Source organism: Lepus europaeus, chromosome 19 (assembly GCF_033115175.1).
Source record: "Lepus europaeus isolate LE1 chromosome 19, mLepTim1.pri, whole genome shotgun sequence".
Lineage (NCBI taxonomy): Eukaryota > Metazoa > Chordata > Mammalia > Lagomorpha > Leporidae > Lepus > Lepus europaeus.
Window position 1 is genome coordinate 34,711,268 of NC_084845.1, and position 17,845 is coordinate 34,729,112.

Here is a 17,845-nt window from a genome sequence, read left to right on the forward strand (position 1 = left end):
AAAGAACTGTAAAGCAAAGCAGGATATGTCTATTAAGGTCACTGTCACAGGAACCTCTGGGCTGGCTTCCCTCTTTGGAGTGGCCTTGGGCAGCCCTGACCGTTGCCCACCAGCGAGCCAGTATAAAGGAAAGCCTCTGCCCTACAGTTGCACCTAGGCCAGCATCTGAGTGACACATCCCTGAACCAGTCAGATCACTGTGACTGAACAGTCAGGTCCCACATCTCCTGCTGGAGCTCCTTATAGGACAGTTCTGAAGGAAAGGGTGTTCAGCAGGCACCAGCCACAGATGTTCCCTGCACTTTGTGGGAAATTGCTTTGATCCAGCCTCTGGTGAGAGACACTCAGAGTCCGCTCTCCAGCCTTTGGGGCATGTCTCACGTCTCCCCCAGCTGGGCACGGCTGCCCCTGGCCCCTCTAAAGCCACATCTGACTCCCTTCTCATATCACTGCCCGTGCGTTTGTTCCTTCATTGGCTCAGCAGGCATGCTCTCTGTGACTTCTGTGTCCCAGGCACTGGGGAGAAGTAAGCTCTTTTTTTTTTTTTTTTCTCAAGATTTATTTTTATTTTAAAGGCAGAGTTGTCGAGAGAGATGAAGAGAGACAACAGAGAGAAAGAGAGCAAGATCTTCCATGTGCTGGCTCATTGCCCAGCTCAAATGGAGCTGCTAACAGCTAGGCGTGGGCCAGGCCAAAACCAGGAGCCCAGAGCTGCTTCCAGGTCTCCCCTGTGGGTGCAGGGACCCAAGCATTTGGGCCAACTTCTGTTGCTTTCCCCCACACAGTAGCAGGGAGCTGGATTGGAAGTAGAGCAACCAGGTCTTCAACCGGCACCCATATCAGATACTGGCATCACAAGCAGAGGCTTAATCTGCTAGGCCACAGCGCCAGCCCCAAGCTCTGTCCTTATCCTAAAGTTTGCATCATATGCATCAATGGGATTATTTGCTTATATTAAGTCTCATTTCCTCGACTGGTCTGAAGGTTTTTGAGGCTGTGGTCCTACTCAGTTCCTCTCTGTGGACCCCTAGCATTGAGTGCACATGGTTTTGCATATTCTGATGCACAAATCCTTATTCCTAACAGAATGTAATTTGGCATTATCAGCATGAGAAAGCAAGACCAGGAAGATTTTCAGGCAGAATCTGCCCACTGGGGAGCCAGCCCCTATGTGTCTGTGGAAATAGCTGCTGTTTCCCTGTAGAAACCAGCACCTGCCACCTTCCAGGAGTCCCAGAACCCTGAGTGTACTTCACATGAGGGCTGCTTGGTGCTTGCTTGGCAGGTGACAAATTGGTACCTTAGGAAAGGAATTGGTCTGTTGTTCAAGTCCTGGCTGAACCATATGGTGCCCTTGTAAGATAGATGTGTGAGGGGGCTGTTAAAAGGTTCATGCAAAGTAGAACTAAAATAAATTTATTTTGGTGCAAAAAATTTTTGAAATCCATGCAATTTTTTTCTTTTTTTTTTTAAAGATTTATTTATTTTATTTGAAAGTCAGAGTTACACAGGGAGAGAAAGAGAGAGAGGCAGAGAGAAAGAGAGGTCTTTCATCCACTGGTTCACTTCCCAAATGGCTACAACAGCCAGAGCTGGGCTGATCCACAGCCAGGATCCGGGAGCTTCTTCCGGGTCTCCCACAAGGGTTCAGGGGCCCAAGCACTTGGGCCATCTTCCATTGCTTTCCCAGGCCATAGCAGAGAGTTGGATCGGAAGTGGAGCGGCCGGGACTCACTGGAGTCCATATGGGATGCCAGCACTGCTAGGCGGCGGCTTTACCTGCTATGCCACGGTGCCGACCCAATGCAGTTTTTTCATCATACACGTTTTCCATGAATTGTTTGAAGACCCCTTGAGTATATTTTTTCCAGTTATATTTCTTATATTCCTTATGTTCTTTCATAGACAAAAATATAAATATACTCATTTTTGTTTTTATTTATTTTTTATTTATTTGAAAGGTAGAGCAAGAAATATCTTCCATCTGATGACTCACCCCTAGGTGATTCACCTCCAGGCTAAATCCAGGAGCCCAGAACTTAGTCCACATTTCCCCACATAGGTGTCAAGGAAGCCCAGAACTTAGTCCACATTTCCCCACATAGGTGTCAGGGAACCTGCTGCCTCCCAGGGTGTTCATTAGCAGGAAGCCAGACTTGGAAGTGGAGCTGGGACTCAACCCCAGATTCTCTGATAGGGGATTCAGGTATCCTAAGCGACGACTCAACCATTGCACCAAATGCCCACCCTAGTATTCTTAACAAAGAGAGAATATGTTCTCCATACTGCTTTTGCTTCAGGCATGTGTTTACATTGCAGATGATATGTGTGTGTGTGTGTACGCACACCTCAGTAGGCGTGTTATGTACGTAGATAACATGGTAAAGGAAGCTGGCGTCGTGGTGATGCTCTCCCAGCTTCCGCAAGCACACTGGGCAGCCCCAGAGCCACACTGAAAGTAGGCCTCAGGAAGTAGTGAGGAGAGGCCCGCTTCTGCTTTGTTGCCCTTGCTCCTTTCCTCGCTTGTCCTGCAGTGTGTCCAGTGAACTGATGGTTACCGTCTTGATCTTTGAGTGTTTCCCAATCAGTGTTGAGTTGAATTCTGAAGGACGACTGGGCCGGGAACACTCGAATGCCCGTCCTGGGTCTGTAGCGACGCCTGCCTCCCTGCTAGCTGCTGACAGCTGACACCAGAGCTGTGCCCAGGCTCATGCCATCAGCCGTCACTCTGCAGGCATTCACTGGGCACCTGCTGAGCCCTGCCCCATGGAGACTGTGTACTTCCCTGGGGAGAAGGCGTAGTAACTCCCCCAGTTACCACACCAGCCAGCGCAGCTCTCTCCACATTTTGCTGCTGGCGTGTAGTCAGAGGGGCGCCATTGCACCATAGGTTTAATTCTCTCAGTTTTATTTTCCTGTCGCTATTGGCCCTTCCGGGCCTTCCTACCCTCCAGCACACACACACACACACACATACCTGTCGTGAGATACTAAGAAAGCTGAATGTGGAATGTTACTCCTGCTACACACCTGGCTTAAGTGAGTCCTACAGTTGGAACTGAGCCGGAGTCCTTCAAGACTGACCCCACCGTCATGCACAGCAACGAGGGAGGGTGACTCCTGGGGTCTTGAGAGAACACAGGACACCCGTGTGATTCTGTGTGGGGTTCTGACCAGGGGACAATTTAAAAGGCATTACAATCTACATCTTGGTTTTCTTGGGGATTTTATAGGCCAGGTACAAAGCAGAAAGTGCATAGAAGATGTGATTCACTTTGCCTGGGAAGAGAAGCTCTTTCTCCTGGCTGATGAGGTAAGAGCAGTCCCAGCTCCCCCTGCAGAGGGGAGGGGGGAGCTTTCTCTTCTAGGGGGAGGGAACCAGGCCTGCTTTTCTGCAGTCAGAAAGAATTTTCCAGATGGTAGAGGAGCGATTTTCGGCAAGGATGAGGACGTTCAGTGTTGTAGCCTATAAGGCTGTGACCTAAGTTATTCCTATATTGGTTTAGACTCTTATAAATTTAGTTATAAATTTTAGAATTTAACCCATATCATTTTAAACTTAAAAATCGAAGAAAATGATACTGGGGTCTCGGGCATGTGACCTGACTGAGAGATTCTAACTGTGTCTTCCAGATTCTCTCCTTTTTCCATCTCTCTGTGTTGGTTCCACACACAGGCTTGTTATCTTCTCAGCCTAGAAAGAGGGCTTTTCATCCTGTAGTTCCAGCAAAAGTCTTAGACTTGAGCCCCATTGGTTCAGCTCCAGTCACACACTTATTGCTGAACCAATCACTATGGCCCAGGAGTTGGACTATGCAGATAGACCAGGTGCAGAGCAAGGCTTCAGATCTCTGCCCTGTCTCCATAGACCTCCGGACAGAGCAGGTTTCCCAGAGGGCAAATCAAGGGGCTCTTGCCCAAGAAGGAAGCATGGGTACCCAGTCCTCCTAAAGCTGTGGTTCTGTGCCTCCTGGTGCTTCTGTAACTACCATCTCAGCCCTGAAGATGAGATTTTAATCAACTTTTTAATTTTTGCTTCTTAAACCCCAATTCTTTTTATTAAGATGTATTTATTTATTTGAGAGGCAGAGTTAGAGACAGAGAGGTCTTCCATCATCCTGTTCACTCACCAAATAGCTGCAACAGCCAGAGCTGGGCCAACCTGAAGCCAGGAACCAGGAGTTTCTTTGGGGTTTCCTACATGGGGTGCAGGGGCCCAAGCACTTGGGCCATCTTCCACTGCTTTCCCAGGCTATTAGCAGAGAGCTGGATCGGAAGAGGAGCAGCCGGGACTCAAACGGGCACTCATATGGCAGAGGCTTAACCTATGACGCCGCGGCAGCAGCCCCTAAACCCCAGGTCTGAAACCCAGATCTGTCCATTCTTCTTCTCTTTTGCAAGGAAATAATAATTTTTTTTAAAAATATTTACTTTATTTGAAAGGCAGAGTTAGAGAGAGAGAGAGAGAGAGAGAGAGAGAGAGAGATTGATCTTCCATCTGCTAGTTCAGTTGCTGGACCAAGCAAAAGCCAGGAACCTGCAGTTCCATCCAGGTCTCCCAAGTGGGTGGCATTGAACTATATTCCACTGCTTTCCTGGGCTCTGTAGCAGGGAGCTGGGTTGGAAGCAGAACAGCCTGGACTGGAACTGGCTCTCCTATGAGACGCCGGCATTGTAGGTGATGGCTTAATCCACTGTACCATGATGCCGGCCCCTGCATGGAAAATGAAGATCCTTCAAATCCTATTTTTTTCGATTTATCTTAATTTCTGCATGATTTCTGGCTAATTGTTGCTCCTGGCATATTGCCTTCTTCTCTTTACTGTTTAGTGCCCTGCCACCAACACATGTACACAGCTTACCTACCAGACTGGTGCCATAGTTAATAGTTGATGTGCTAGGATTTTCATTCCTGATAAAGGAGGGGCAGCAGAGAAACCAGGGTTTGACTAATGACCCGTGCACAAATCTTCCCTCTGGGTCTGGAGGACGGCGCCTGGCTGTCTCTCCGATCTCCATAAACAGGTGTGGGCAGCTCATCTCAGAGCACAGAGTGAGATACTCTGGAGACAAGGAGCAAGAATGGGTGTGGGTGCTGCTCTTTCAGTGAAAAATGGAGGGGAAAAAAACCCACAAGATATTGCCAGACTGGGTAAGTGTGGTAAAGGAAACTGAACTGGGCCAGCTCTGCAAGTCAGCAGGCCAGAGAGCAGGTACATCAACTGCCGTCATCGTCGTTGTCAAAGGAAGTACACATGGTGCTTTAAGAGGCAAGAAAGGATGGAAGTCCTTGGCAGAGCACTGGTCAGATGAGATAGAAAGGAAGCCTGGAGACCGGGTTGGGGGAAGCGAGTGAGCTCCTGAGCTGTTAAGTTCAGTGTCCAGCCTGAGGCCTTCCTCCTTGCTTGTTCTGGAAGGTTCCTGCAGGCTAGCTGGTGTATTCATGACCAGGCCTCACAACACACACACACACCGTTCTGCAGGCTAACCCTAAGCACCTGTGCCCTCCTCTTCCTGGGCTCTGTCCCCTTGGCCGCCCTCGGCAGCAGCCTCTCAAAGGACTTGCATTGACTGTCCCTGTCGTGTCCTCCCCTGCAGGTATACCAGGACAATGTGTACTCTCCGGACTGCAGATTCCACTCCTTTAAGAAGGTGCTCTACGAGATGGGGCCCGAGTATTCCAACAACGTGGAGCTCGCCTCCTTCCACTCCACCTCCAAGGGCTACATGGGCGAGTATGTAGTCCTCCCTCCGTCCGGGGCCTGCCTGGTCCCAAAGCTGCTGCCTCCTCGGCCGTGCCCTGAGGTCAACCCACTTGGACAGAGAGAAGACAGCCCTTACCTATTGCTTCGGCTAATCTAAGAAGTAGGAAGAGACAGACTACACCTCCCCAAGGGTGTGAGAATCACCCCATGCAGGGATTCACATACAGTAAGGCTGTGGTGAAAGAAGCCAGACTCTGAAAAACAGGATCTCCCTGCACCTCCTGACACCTGCTAGCCCTCCTGCTGTTGCTCCAATACCAGCTGAAGTCCAAGGGGCTAGAGAGGACGGGTTGAAGGGACAAACAAGTGCTATTATGCTGATGGACCAAGCTGTGTATGCAAGGCCACCTTGCACTGGGTGACCCCAGGGGCCAGAGGGTCAGCTTCAGTCCTCTGTTTGTTCATTCAGCTAATATTTACTGAGCATTTGCTGTGATTTTAGCAGTAACTCCAGCAATCTCTGCTCTTGCAGAGCTCATGTCCTAGTGAGGAGAGAGAAAGGTCGTGTGTCAGGTGGAGAAAAGTAATTAAAGAAGAGATAGGAACCTGGACGTGGGGACAGGGGTCATAGGCTATGCCGATACCTAGGGGGGAGCATTCCAGGCCGAGGGAATACATATGTCAAAGCCCTGAGCTGGAAGCATGACGGGAACAGCAAGGAGGCTGGAAAGGGGTGCGCTGGGGGGTGAGTGGCAGAAACTGAGACCAAAGAAGTCGCAGGAGGCCACAGCACCTGGGCCACCTCAGTTACTTTGTTCCTCAGTGAGATGGAGGCCATTGGAGGGTGTGGGCAGAGGTGTAACCTCCCCTGAACTGTGTCTTCCTGCACTCCTGGTCGCTGTGGGGTTCGGCAGGGAATGGAAGTGGGGACCCAGCTGGAGGCTGCTCAGTCCTCTGGGGTGCAGGTGAGGAGGAGATCCTGGAGGTGTTTGGAGGTGGAGTTGACAGAGGATGCTGATGAGAAGATGGGTGTGAGAGAGAGGAGTCCAGGATGAGCCCCAGGTTTCCCATTCAGACAGCAGGAAGGATGAGGCTGCCGTCAGCAGTTGCAGGTGGTTTGGGGTTTGGTGTTGGACATGTTACAATTGCAAATGCCTGTCTGTAGAGAGGGTTGTGAGTCTGTAGATGAGGCTGGCAACTGGCTGCAAGTTTGAATGTGGGAGATACTAGTGTAGGGGCTGTTAGGTGATTAAAGCTGAAGGCCCGGGTGTCTCACACAGCATGAGTGTTCTAGCATTGGGCCAGGCCTCCACTGCTTGGAGGTTGAGGAAGAAGAGGAGGAAGGACCAGCCAGTCCACAGCTGAGGGCCTTCATTCCTGCTTGGCAGGGCTTTTCTGGTGTGCCGGGTGTCGGTGTGGGGGTGTTGGTTCTTGTTTGTTAGGCTGGAAGTCTGTAACTGAAGCTGGAAGAAATATACTGTGGCCAGGTCAAGAGAGCTGACCCCTGGGTGGTTGCCTAATGACCTGGCTTTATTTGATCTGATCAACCCAGCAGCAGCACTGACTCCATGTTGGACTCCTTGCACTGAGTGGCTCTTTGAAACGGATCTGTTCGTATTGGCTCGTTTTGGAGCTCCGATGTCTACTCCGTGCCTGTCCATCTCTGTCTCTGTTCAGGGATCAGGCCCTGGATGTTGGCATGCTGAGTTCTGCTCTGCTCTCAGACCCTGCTCTGCTCAACATGATTTCCTGCTCACCAGCAGAGAATTAGCTAGGAAGCTCTTCCTCTGCACCTTCTTCATGGGGAGCCTTTCTGAGACGCCACCATTTTTCTTGCTGTCTCGGGAAGTCCAGGCCAGGGATCAGGTGGGATCCGCTGTTGCCAGTTCGTCTCAGCAGCGTGATCCCAGAAGCTGGTGCTCTGAAGCTGGGGATGAGGCGTGCAGAGGGAGGTCACCCAGCCTCCGGCCTCAGGGGCCTGCATTTCTGCCATCCTTGGTCCAAGCCTTGCGGCCATAGTTCCCGAAGGTGTGGCTGCTGTTGCTTAATTTGTTTAGAAAGAGTTTTTAAAACCTTACTTCACAGTCCCAGCTTTCTTTTTTCTTTTTTCTTATTCCTATTGTTATTTTTTTACTGAGATCAATTTCAATTGACTTTATACACATATGATTAACTCTATGTTAACAAATAATATGGAGAAGAAAAAAAAACAAGACTGTTCCTTGACAGTCGACAAGGGCTGTTCAAGTCATTGCTTCTCAAAGTGTCAATTTCACTTCTACAGATTTTCTTTTTGGTGCTCTATTAGTTATCACCGATCAGGGAGAACATAGGGTATTTGTCCCTTTGGGACTGGCTTATTTCACTAAGTATGATGTTTTCCAGATTCATCCATTTTGTTGCAAATGATTGAATTTCATTTTTTTTTTTTTTTACTGCCGTGTAGTATTCCATAGAGTACATATCCCATAGTTTCTTTATCCAGTCTTCCGCTGACGGACATTTAGGTTGATTCCATGTCTTAGCTATTGTGAACTGAGCTGCAGTAAACATGGGGGTGCAGATAACTCTTATTTGCTGATTTCATTTCCCTTGGGTAAATTCCTAGGAGTGGGATGGCTGAGTCCCAGCTGATTTTTGCGTGATTTGGCTCTGTATCAGTCAGGAGTCTTGGCAGTAAGTTACAGAACTCAACTTGAACTGGCTTACTCCAAACAGCCTTTTTTTTTTTTTAAGTCTATATTGGCAAAAAAGTGCAGGAGTTTGACAATGTCAGTGGGACCTGTCTCTTGCCTCTGGCTTTGTCTTGTTTTCTTTCTCAGCTGGGCTCTCCTTTGAGTTGATGGCCTTGGTTCAGGCAGCCGAGACAGTTGCAGGCTGGTGCTTGGTGCCCAGTGCTGGAGGCTGTTTTGAGCAGAAGCTAGTGTAGTAGTGTAGCAGGCTAGGGTACTGTGACCCCAATGGCCCAAAACTACAGTGCCTCAAACAGGATGGAAGTGTAGCTGTCTTTGACATAACAACCCAAAAGTGAGGGGCGTCCAGGGCAGGCTCGCTCCCTGGAGTCATGCGGGCTCTGCCCTCTCAGCTGTGGCGTTGGTCACTAGTTCAGTGTCTCCATTTCCCAGGAGTAGGGAAAGGGAGAGGAAGGAGAGTGCTCGCTACTCGCTTAGGAAGAAGTAAATGTGTGCACGTTACTTTGTTCCCCTTCCTGGCCCTTTGGTGTTATGGGCCGGGGGTGGTGCAGGTTCTGGCTGTCCAGCTTGCACCTTCGTCCAGGTCCCTGTACCTACTGGGTGCTCTCCCTGTCCTCAACCCTCCAGGTGTGGATACAGAGGGGGCTACATGGAGGTGATCAACCTGCACCCCGAGATCAAAGGCCAGCTGGTGAAGCTGCTTTCAGTACGCCTGTGCCCGCCGGTGTCTGGGCAGGCTGCCATGGACATCGTCGTGAACCCCCCGGTGCCAGGAGAGGAGTCCTTTGAACAGTTCATCAGGGTGAGTGTGCGTCATTGCAACCAGGGTCACAGGTGAAATCCTGCTGCGGCCAGTGGCCAGCCTGGCTCCAGACAGCTGCCGCAGGTGGCCAGGTGAGTGTGGCCCCCAGGGGGCGCTCATGGGTCCCCTTGGTGCCTGAATCACCCCCAGGAGTTGGTGAAGCCCCAGTATGCAGAAGGCTGTGTCTTAAAGTGGGAGGAGTAGGGCTGCAAGTGGCCAGGTGGACCCTTCCTCCTCCTGCCCCGTGAGGCACCCAGGATGAAGGCCCTGTGTCCTGATAGCCCGCTGGGAGATTCCTTTAAGCTGAAGGGAAGAAGGGGATGTTGGTGGGCATGGCGTGGATTGTAGGCCACGGGCCTGCCTCTGGCCTAAGCAGGCTTCTCCCATCCCTGTGTGACCCAGCCAGGGCCCTTTGACTGCAGGCGACAAAAGCTTGACTCTTAAAGAAGGAATTTATGGGTCACATAATCAAGACGTCAGAGTCCCACTCATCTATGCCTACATCTTTTTTTGTTGTTGTGATAAAATAACACGTGACAGAAGCTTGGCCGGTCTGGCCACTTTCGGGCACTCAGTTTCATGGCAGCATGGACTGTCAGGCTGTTGTGCAGCATCCCCAGCACTCACCGCACAAGCTCTCCCATCATCCCAAACTGAAACCCCGTACCTGCTACACACACACTCTGTTCTCTGTGAACTCACGGATCCCGAGTTCTCCCTGAAACTGCCCTCTCCTTGTGCCTGGCTTTGTCTCACTCAGAGCCCCGTAGTCCAGTTTCATGGCTGGGGGTTTGTGTGCATTAGAAGTCCCATCACGCCAAAGGCCCAGTCATCCTCCACGTGGATAAACCACACATCGCATGGCTTCTGCATGCACCTGCAGCCTGGCACCTACTCCCCTTCCCCCGGTATCTGCAGAAGTTCAGGATGACTCCAGTCCAGCTCTGCACCGGGCACTGACCCTGACTGGCTTTCCCTGGGCTGTGTGTTTCCTGCACAGCACATGGACTGAGAGTATGGAGGGAGGGTCCCCCAAGGGATGTGGTTCCAGGGCGTTCCATCCAGGGCCACCGAGACAGGCAGGGACTGGTTTTCCTCGTTCTCAGGAATGACATGGTACAAGAACAGAGCCTGGGGCAGGCTCCCCAGGACCTACCTGGTGTCCTGACTGTCCCCATACCCAGGGCAGCTGGCGGTCTCCTAGGCCCACCTCCCTGACTGGCTGCAGTCGTGCACACACAAGCTCGCCTTTTGTCAATCTGTCCAGTTACTCCGGTGTCCTGGGGACAGCCCCCAGTGGCTGGGGCCCATCCGCATCCACCACGACTGAACTCCTGTGCTCTCTGTCCGTCTCTCACCAGGAGAAGGAGTCCGTCCTGGGAAACCTGGCCAAAAAAGCAAAGCTGACGGAAGACCTGTTTAACCAAGTCCCCGGGATTCACTGCAACCCCTTGCAGGGAGCCATGTATGCCTTCCCTCGGATCTTCATCCCCGCCAAAGCCGTGGAGGAGGCTCAGGTCTGGGGCCCGGCCCAGCTGGCGCGCTGTCCCCGGGTTCCCTGGTGGTGGCTGGGTTGGGGGCTGCTGCCTCGGGGAACAGAGGCGCTGAATCCTGTGTCCCTCTCAGGGGGTTCTCCGCCAGCACTGCACGTTGTCCTGGGCCCAACCACGGTGGGGCGCTGTGGTGATGGGACGAATGTGAGGTGGGCCCTGCTGAGAGAAGCCCCCGAGAACATTACTGCTCTGAAGGGAGGGGCCCGGGTGTGACGCAGACAGAGGCAGCACCAGGCACTTCCTGGGTTTGAGTGTGCAAACCAGTCACCTGCTAAAACGCCAGATCCGGGCCCCTTAGCCTGCAAGGGCCTCGAGATGCCACGCTTCCTCAGGCGGGACCACACACCCCACTTGGAGGATCGGAGCAGAGCAGTTTCTGGAACTGGATCCTCAGCCTATTCCAGAACCTCCTGAATACGTGCTCACACCTCCAGTCCAGGCCCGACCCCGCCGACAGCGTCAGAATCGCTGGTGTAGAGAATGTGTCTCTCATGGGCTCCCGGTGATTGCTGTGCAAACCACGCGTGAGAAGCATCCTTCCACAGTGTCCCCCGAGAAGCCTGTTCCCTACCAGCCCCCTGGGTGCAGCCCTGGCGCTAGGGCACACAGGAGGCCGCCCTCACGGCTTGCTCAACAGCTCCCAGGGCATGGGGCACAGAAGAAACAGACCGACACTCCCCAGTGCACAGCAGAGCGCCACAGCCCCCAGCTGGCCTGTAGGAGCCTTCAGGGTCTGGTTCCCTGCCCCAGCTACCAGCAGTGGCCTCGTCCTCCAGGAGGGGTCGTGCCATGGGAAAGACTACCTGCTGTTTCGATGGCACTGGCTTTGAGCTTTTGAGGGTGCGTTCATACAGTGTGAGGCCAGGAATGGATCTTAACCCATGCCCTGCTCCTGCAGGCCCATAAGATGGCCCCAGACATGTTCTACTGCATGAAGCTGCTGGAGGAGACCGGCATTTGCGTCGTGCCCGGCAGCGGCTTCGGACAGAGGGAAGGCACCTATCATTTCAGGTACCGTGGTGCTGCGCCCGCGCTTATTCAGGGTAACCGGGGCATCTTAACAGAGGGCACAAGGCTAGTGACAGGGGTATCTGGAGCTCTGGCCCCTGCCCTGCTGCAGAGCCAAGCTCAGACCCTCACCCAGAGAGTGAGGAGAACAACCCCAAGGTCATCTGCAAGAGGCCTGCCCGGCTGTCCTCACACTGCCCGTCGCCGCCTCCAGCTGTTGAATTAGCATCAGATGCTTCCCAAGGGCTGCATTTTCCTCTTTATTTCCGCATCCCTTTAAGCTCTGTGACAGTATCCAGGCGCCGGGCACAGGGTGTGGCACACAGCAGGTGCCTGACGGCTCCATGGCTGCCTCCTGAGCTGTGCACTGACACATGGGGGATTCACCCTGCCTACTGCGACGCCCTCACGGAGCGTGCCCTGGTCCTGCTGCCATGTGGTGGCGTTGACTCGTGGAGCTGAGCTGGTGGCCGCAGCTCTGCAAGGGCCTCCCCGCCCGCTCCGTTCATAACAGCATCTTCTCCACGCAGGTTGCTCTCAGACATTTCCTGTGGTAGATGCTAGAAAAACAAATGCTGAGCTGGTAGCACCTGGAGCCAAGCCTCGACTTAGTGACGGTCATAGGTGGTGTCCCCAAGATGGGCAGCCCGTGGCTGGTTGACATGTTTGCCCTGTCAGGAGCACCTCAGCCATTCCTGCAGGCTGCCTCCAGGATTGGGAACAGAGTGACAGGATGGGGTGGGGCAGGGTTAGTTACCATGGCAACGTGGGGATGCTTCTCTCCTTTTATTTATTTTTTAAAGATTTATTTTTTTTTATTTGAAAGGCAGTTACAGAGAGGCAGAGAGAGAGAATGAGAGAGAGAGAGGTCTTCCACTCTCCAAATGGTCACAACAGCAGGAGCTGGGCTGATCCGAAGCTAAGAGCTTCTTCTGGGTCTCCCATGAGGATGCAGGGGTCCAAGCACTTGGGCTATTTTCTACTGCATTCCCAGGCCATAGCAGAGAGCTGGATTGAAAGTGGAGCAGGCAGGACTTGAATCGATGCCCATATAGGATGCCAGCACTGCAGGTGGTGGCTTTACCCTCTACACCACACACACATACACACACTCACACAACACCCTGTTTTTACCAGTCCCTCTCCGTCACCCCAGTCTCTTCTTGTTGTTCCTCTTCCCCAGTCCCTCCAGGTTGCTGTCGCATCCCCCCCAGGCCCACTCTGGCCCCCGCCCCCTTTGGAAATGCCTGTTGTGGGGAGGAGGGGCAGTTTGTCCCACAGTCAGAAAGTGACCATGGAGATAAAAGACACATCTAGCAGGAGCAAAATCTCTCATGCATGTGTAGCAAAGACCAAGCATCATGCTCTAGAAAGTTCTATACACCTGCCCAGATGTTGTGCAGGCCTTCCACAGTAACAGTGGGTTTTTCCTTTTAGTTTCTGTGCTGCCCCTAGTTCCTTGCTTTTAGGCACACACATTACTCGAGTAGAGAGGGAGTGTGGGAAGTTGGGGGGGGGGGTGTTCCACTCGTGCGGGGCTGTCTGGGGCAGCTCGCCCACACCAGCCGCTCTCCTTGCAGGATGACCATCCTGCCCCCCGTGGAGAAGCTGAAGACGGTGCTGCAGAAGGTAAAGGACTTCCACATGCAGTTCCTGGAGAAGTATGCGTGAACTGGCCGCGGGCCCGGGGGACCCGGTCCTGGGCTTCTCCTCCCGGCCTCTCTCAGAGGCTGCTGGCCGCATCCGTCAGCATCCTGCGCAGGAGACGTCTTTCTCTGTGCCTTGACGTTGGGAGCACTTCTCTTCTGAGCAAATGTGAATTCACGCTGTCCTGGAGGCCCTGTTTTTTTTGTTTTTTTGTTTTTTGTTTTTTGATGCAACCAAAGTAGAAGGACTTGCTCAGCAGGTGTGGCTAAGGTTCTCCAAATGTGTTACTGTTACTGTTCGGGGAGAAGTTCATCTCGGGTTTTCAACAACCAGAGTGTGTTGGGCGCGATGATTCAGATCCAGAGAATCGAGCAGGTGTCAGGAAATGCCTGACTTAACCACAGGAGGACCGGGAATCTGAGACTCACCCATGTGATCCGTGAAATAAAGCCCTCAGCGGTGCGAAAATCTAGTCTTTCCAACGGCAGGGGGCCAAGCCCACTCGGCTCAGACAGGAGGCAAAGGCAGGGGCACACGGGTTGGCCTAGATTGTGGTGGACACTGGGGGAGGCAGCTGAGGTCAGAGGGCTTTCAGGGAGGAGTGGGCACTAGCCGGGCTCCAAGTGGAACCAGGCCTCTGCTGCTGAGCTACATGACAGGTGGTAAGGACTGTGCCCAGGGACGGCTTTGGGGACGAAGGATGAAGCATGCGGAGGCTGGGACCCCTGCCCGAGAGGTTTCCCCAGACTTCAGGGTTCCTGGTACAGCCCAGCAACGCCCCAGGGAGAGGGATTCCGCCCAGCAGTCATCCCAGGGGCCAGTTCTCTCCCGGGGACTTGATGGAGCCTTCACGCCCGTCGCCCCCTGCTGGTGGCAGCAAGGACAAGGATAGACCGAAAATGTCCTAAGCCAGGACTTGACCCACTTGACAGTCAAACTCTTGTAGTCCCTGGAATTGTTTCAAAGTGAATTCGACCAATTTTCTGGCTCTCCCTGGATGAAAGTACCCGGTAGCTGGGCGGCTAGAGAGGAGCAAGTTGTGATTGGAAGTGTTTTAGCTGGAGGCAAAGTGCTTCGCCTCCACGTTAGCTGCCGGCTCCCCTCCCAGGCGCTGTGCAGTAGCATCGGTCGTCCCTGTGGGCCTGAAGGGTGTCATCCACCAAGCACGCAGACCCTCGGCCCACACGCCAAGGGAGCAGGTGCTATGGGCAGCAGCTGGCTCAGCGGTCTCTTCCTCTTCACCAGGAGCTCTCCCCCAACCCGCCTTCTCCAGTGAGCAGTTAGGGAAACCAAGTCCAGCTCAGGACCCAGCAAGCCTCAGAGTGGAACTGAAGGAGCTGGAGAGGGAAACCTGCAGAGGCCATGAGAGCGGCCCCGATGCTGCAGTGTGCACCCTGGGTGCTGGCAGGGGCACGCGCGGGAGGCCTGCAGCAGCCCCTGCTGGCGTTACGGTCCCCAAGAAGAGACCAGCCACAATCTCCAGTAACAAAAGGGAATATTTGGGAACTTTTCCTTCCTTATAAAATCGAAGAAATTGCACTCGTGCTTGTTGTATGGTACATGAGCCAGGACGGTCCCAGGGCGGTAAGGTCCCTGGTGGAGAGGTCAGATAGAAGCTAGTATATTTTTTATATTTTTGTAACAGTTGCTTTTTTCATGGGGAGGGGAGGATGGGTTAGTATTTATAGTCTTAACAAGTCTGGTAATTTTGTAATAAATCTCTTCAGATTATAAATAACCCCCTTAAAACTTTGCAACGTTTACATGATTTTTTAAAAGATACCGTCTACCTATGGTTTGCTTTTAAAAATAAACGAGTAATAAAAGGTCAGCTGGTATTAGAGGTTAACCCGAGGCCAGAATGCTGACCACAATAGATGTGATTTTCTACACATTTTATTCCGGTGCCTTTCCTGTTTGGGCACCCCCCGAGAACGCCGTTTGTGACCTGGGGTCGCACTTTGAATCTGCCCCTGTGAAGTTGCTGTTCAGCCAGATGCTGGTGGGGGCGTGCCCTGAGCCTCAGGGCCAGGCTGGGTTCTGTCCCCGTGTGTGGAGTGTGCAGGAGCCGCAGACTCAGGCTGCCCTGTCTGTGGCTGTTTCCCAACCTAGGCTCTCACAGGCATCTCCCAACAAAGGTACCTAACGATAGCTGTGCTGGAAAGTTCTAAACAATAAACTATGTGTCCAAAGCAGTGGCTGTGTCTAACTTTCCTTGTAGTTTACATCTCAAAACAGAGTAAGCATTACCAGTTTCATATCCTCACTCTTTGCCGTGTACATTTCTGGCACCATCGTGAGCGTCTTTTCCTCCCAAACATGTAAACCCCAGTAACAAACAGCTTCTCAGCTTCCATTTCTTAGGGTCAGCCCTGAGGTCCCTGAGATTTTTTTTTTTTTTTTTTTGGTCATTTGAGGTAGAGAAACTGTGCGGTCTTTGAAAGACTTAGAATGTTAAAATGAATGCAGACCGTGGGTTTCTGGAAGAATGGCTTCTGCATGGGGCTTGGGGCAGTGGGCCAGGAAGGGGAGCTGGGAGGAAGCTCTCAGGCAAGTGGGAAAGGGTTCCTTGTCAACAGAAGGAGCTGTGTTCATTTGCCCCAGGCTTAAATATTTTTTTTAAAAGATTTATTTATTTGAAAGAGTTACACACAGAGAGGAGAGGCAGAGAGAGAGAGAGTCTTTCATCTGCTGGTTCACTCCCCAATTGGCTGCAATGGGCGGGGATGTGCTGATCAGGAGCTTCTTCCGGGTCTCCCACGCAGGTGCAGAGGCCCAAGTACTTGGGCATCTCCTACTGTTTTCCCAGGCCACAGCAGAGAGCTGGATCAGAAGTGGAGCAGCTGGGACTTCAACCAGCACCCATATGGGTTGCTGGCACTGCAGGCGGCAGCTTTACCTACTACACCACAACACCGGCCCCTGGAAAATATTTTTTTACAGATTTATTTATTATTTGGAAGAGTTAGAGACAGAGAGAGGTCTTCTATCTTCTGGTCCACTCCCCAAATGACCACAATGGCTGGAGCTGAGCCAGTCAAGCCAGGAGCTTCTTCCAGGTCTCCCACATGGATGCAGGGGCCCAAGGACTTGGGCCATCTTCTACTGCTTTCCCAGGCCATAGCAGAGAGCTGGGTTGGAAGTGGAGCAGCCAGGATTCAAATCGGAGCCCATTTGGGATGCCACTGTCGCAGGTGGTGACTTTACGCGCTATGCGACAGCGCCAGCCCCAGAAAATACATATATTTTTTAACTAGGACTCTCCCTCCATTGGGAACTGTAGCTTGAGCAGAGGAGTGTGCTTCCTCACGTAACCCTGGGGAAGCTGGCTTCGATCCTCGGGCCCTCTGTTAAATGTGAAGTTGTCTTATCCCAAGGAAGGACTGTGGCTGCCTCAAGCATGTGCCCGTCCCTGAGCCGGTCTCTGTGGTCCACGGGCATAGGCTGCTCTGCTGGTCATGGGCACGAGGGGATGGTGGAGCAGGTACTTGGGATCTCAGGAACACTGCCAAGCAGAAGCTGCTCCCCATAGGGAAGGGGGCAGAAGTGGAGTTGGCAGACAAAGCTCATTTACCACAGAGGAGGTGGGGAGGGCGTGGCGCCTCCAAGGTGGGTTGATAACCAAGTGGACTGGGGATGCTCTCTGCATTCCCTCACTGGGCACATGCGTGCACACACATGGACTCAGGCCTTATGAGGGAGATTTTTTTTTTTAAGGACGCTTTAAATTTTTTTAAGGTTTACTTATTTATTTGAGAGGCAGAATTAGAAAGAGAGGTCTTCCATCTGCTGGTTCACTCCCCCAAATGGCTGCAACAGCCAGAGCTGGGCTGATCAGGAGCTTATTCTGGGTCTCCACATGGATCCAGGGGCCCAAGCACTTGGGCCACCCTCCACTGCATTCCCAGGCCATCAGCAGGGAGCTGGATTGGAAGTGGAGCAATGCTGTGACATGGGATACCGGAGTCACAGGTGGCAGCTTAACCTGCTGCACTACAATGCCAGGCCCAGCCACCTCTTTATAAGAAATGGACCCAGAATCCCAGTGATGCTTAGAACGAGGTAAAAGCATGTGTGACATAAAAGTATAACAACTGAAAAAATAACCTGATTATCCAAGTAAACACGTTCATGTGGAAAAGTTAGAAAATGAAAATCAAGGGGATGTGAAAGCTATAATCTTTCATTCAGAGCAAATTAAGCCTAATATTCCGGGGTCATTTCCTTCCTCTCCTTTTCTGGAGAATGTTTTATGTTGTAGAGGGGTGTGTGTGTGTGTCTAGACTGGGATCCTAACTTTCCCCCCTGAACAATGGAACATGTTAATAAAAATGCCTGGGACTTGGGGGGCTAGGTCGCTGCCTGAGACACCTGCATTCCATGTGAGTGCCGGTTCAAGTCCCAGCTGCTCTGCTTCTGCTCAGCTCCCTGCTAGTG

At 52.3% G+C, this 17,845-nt stretch overlaps 1 protein-coding gene across 1 annotated transcript in view; it reads left to right on the forward strand.

The window, feature by feature from the left end:
• Positions 1–15,603, forward strand: part of GPT2 (glutamic--pyruvic transaminase 2) — a 38,372-nt gene extending 22,769 nt beyond the window's left edge. Inside the window, exons 7-12 of the mRNA XM_062176493.1 lie at positions 3,234–3,313; positions 5,599–5,735; positions 9,026–9,200; positions 10,562–10,717; positions 11,652–11,764; positions 13,342–15,603. Coding sequence (XP_062032477.1) covers positions 3,234–3,313; positions 5,599–5,735; positions 9,026–9,200; positions 10,562–10,717; positions 11,652–11,764; positions 13,342–13,432 — 752 coding nt within the window. The 3' untranslated portion in view covers positions 13,433–15,603. The remainder of the gene's footprint in view (positions 1–3,233; positions 3,314–5,598; positions 5,736–9,025; positions 9,201–10,561; positions 10,718–11,651; positions 11,765–13,341) is intronic.
• The last annotated feature ends 2,242 nt before the right edge of the window (positions 15,604–17,845 follow it).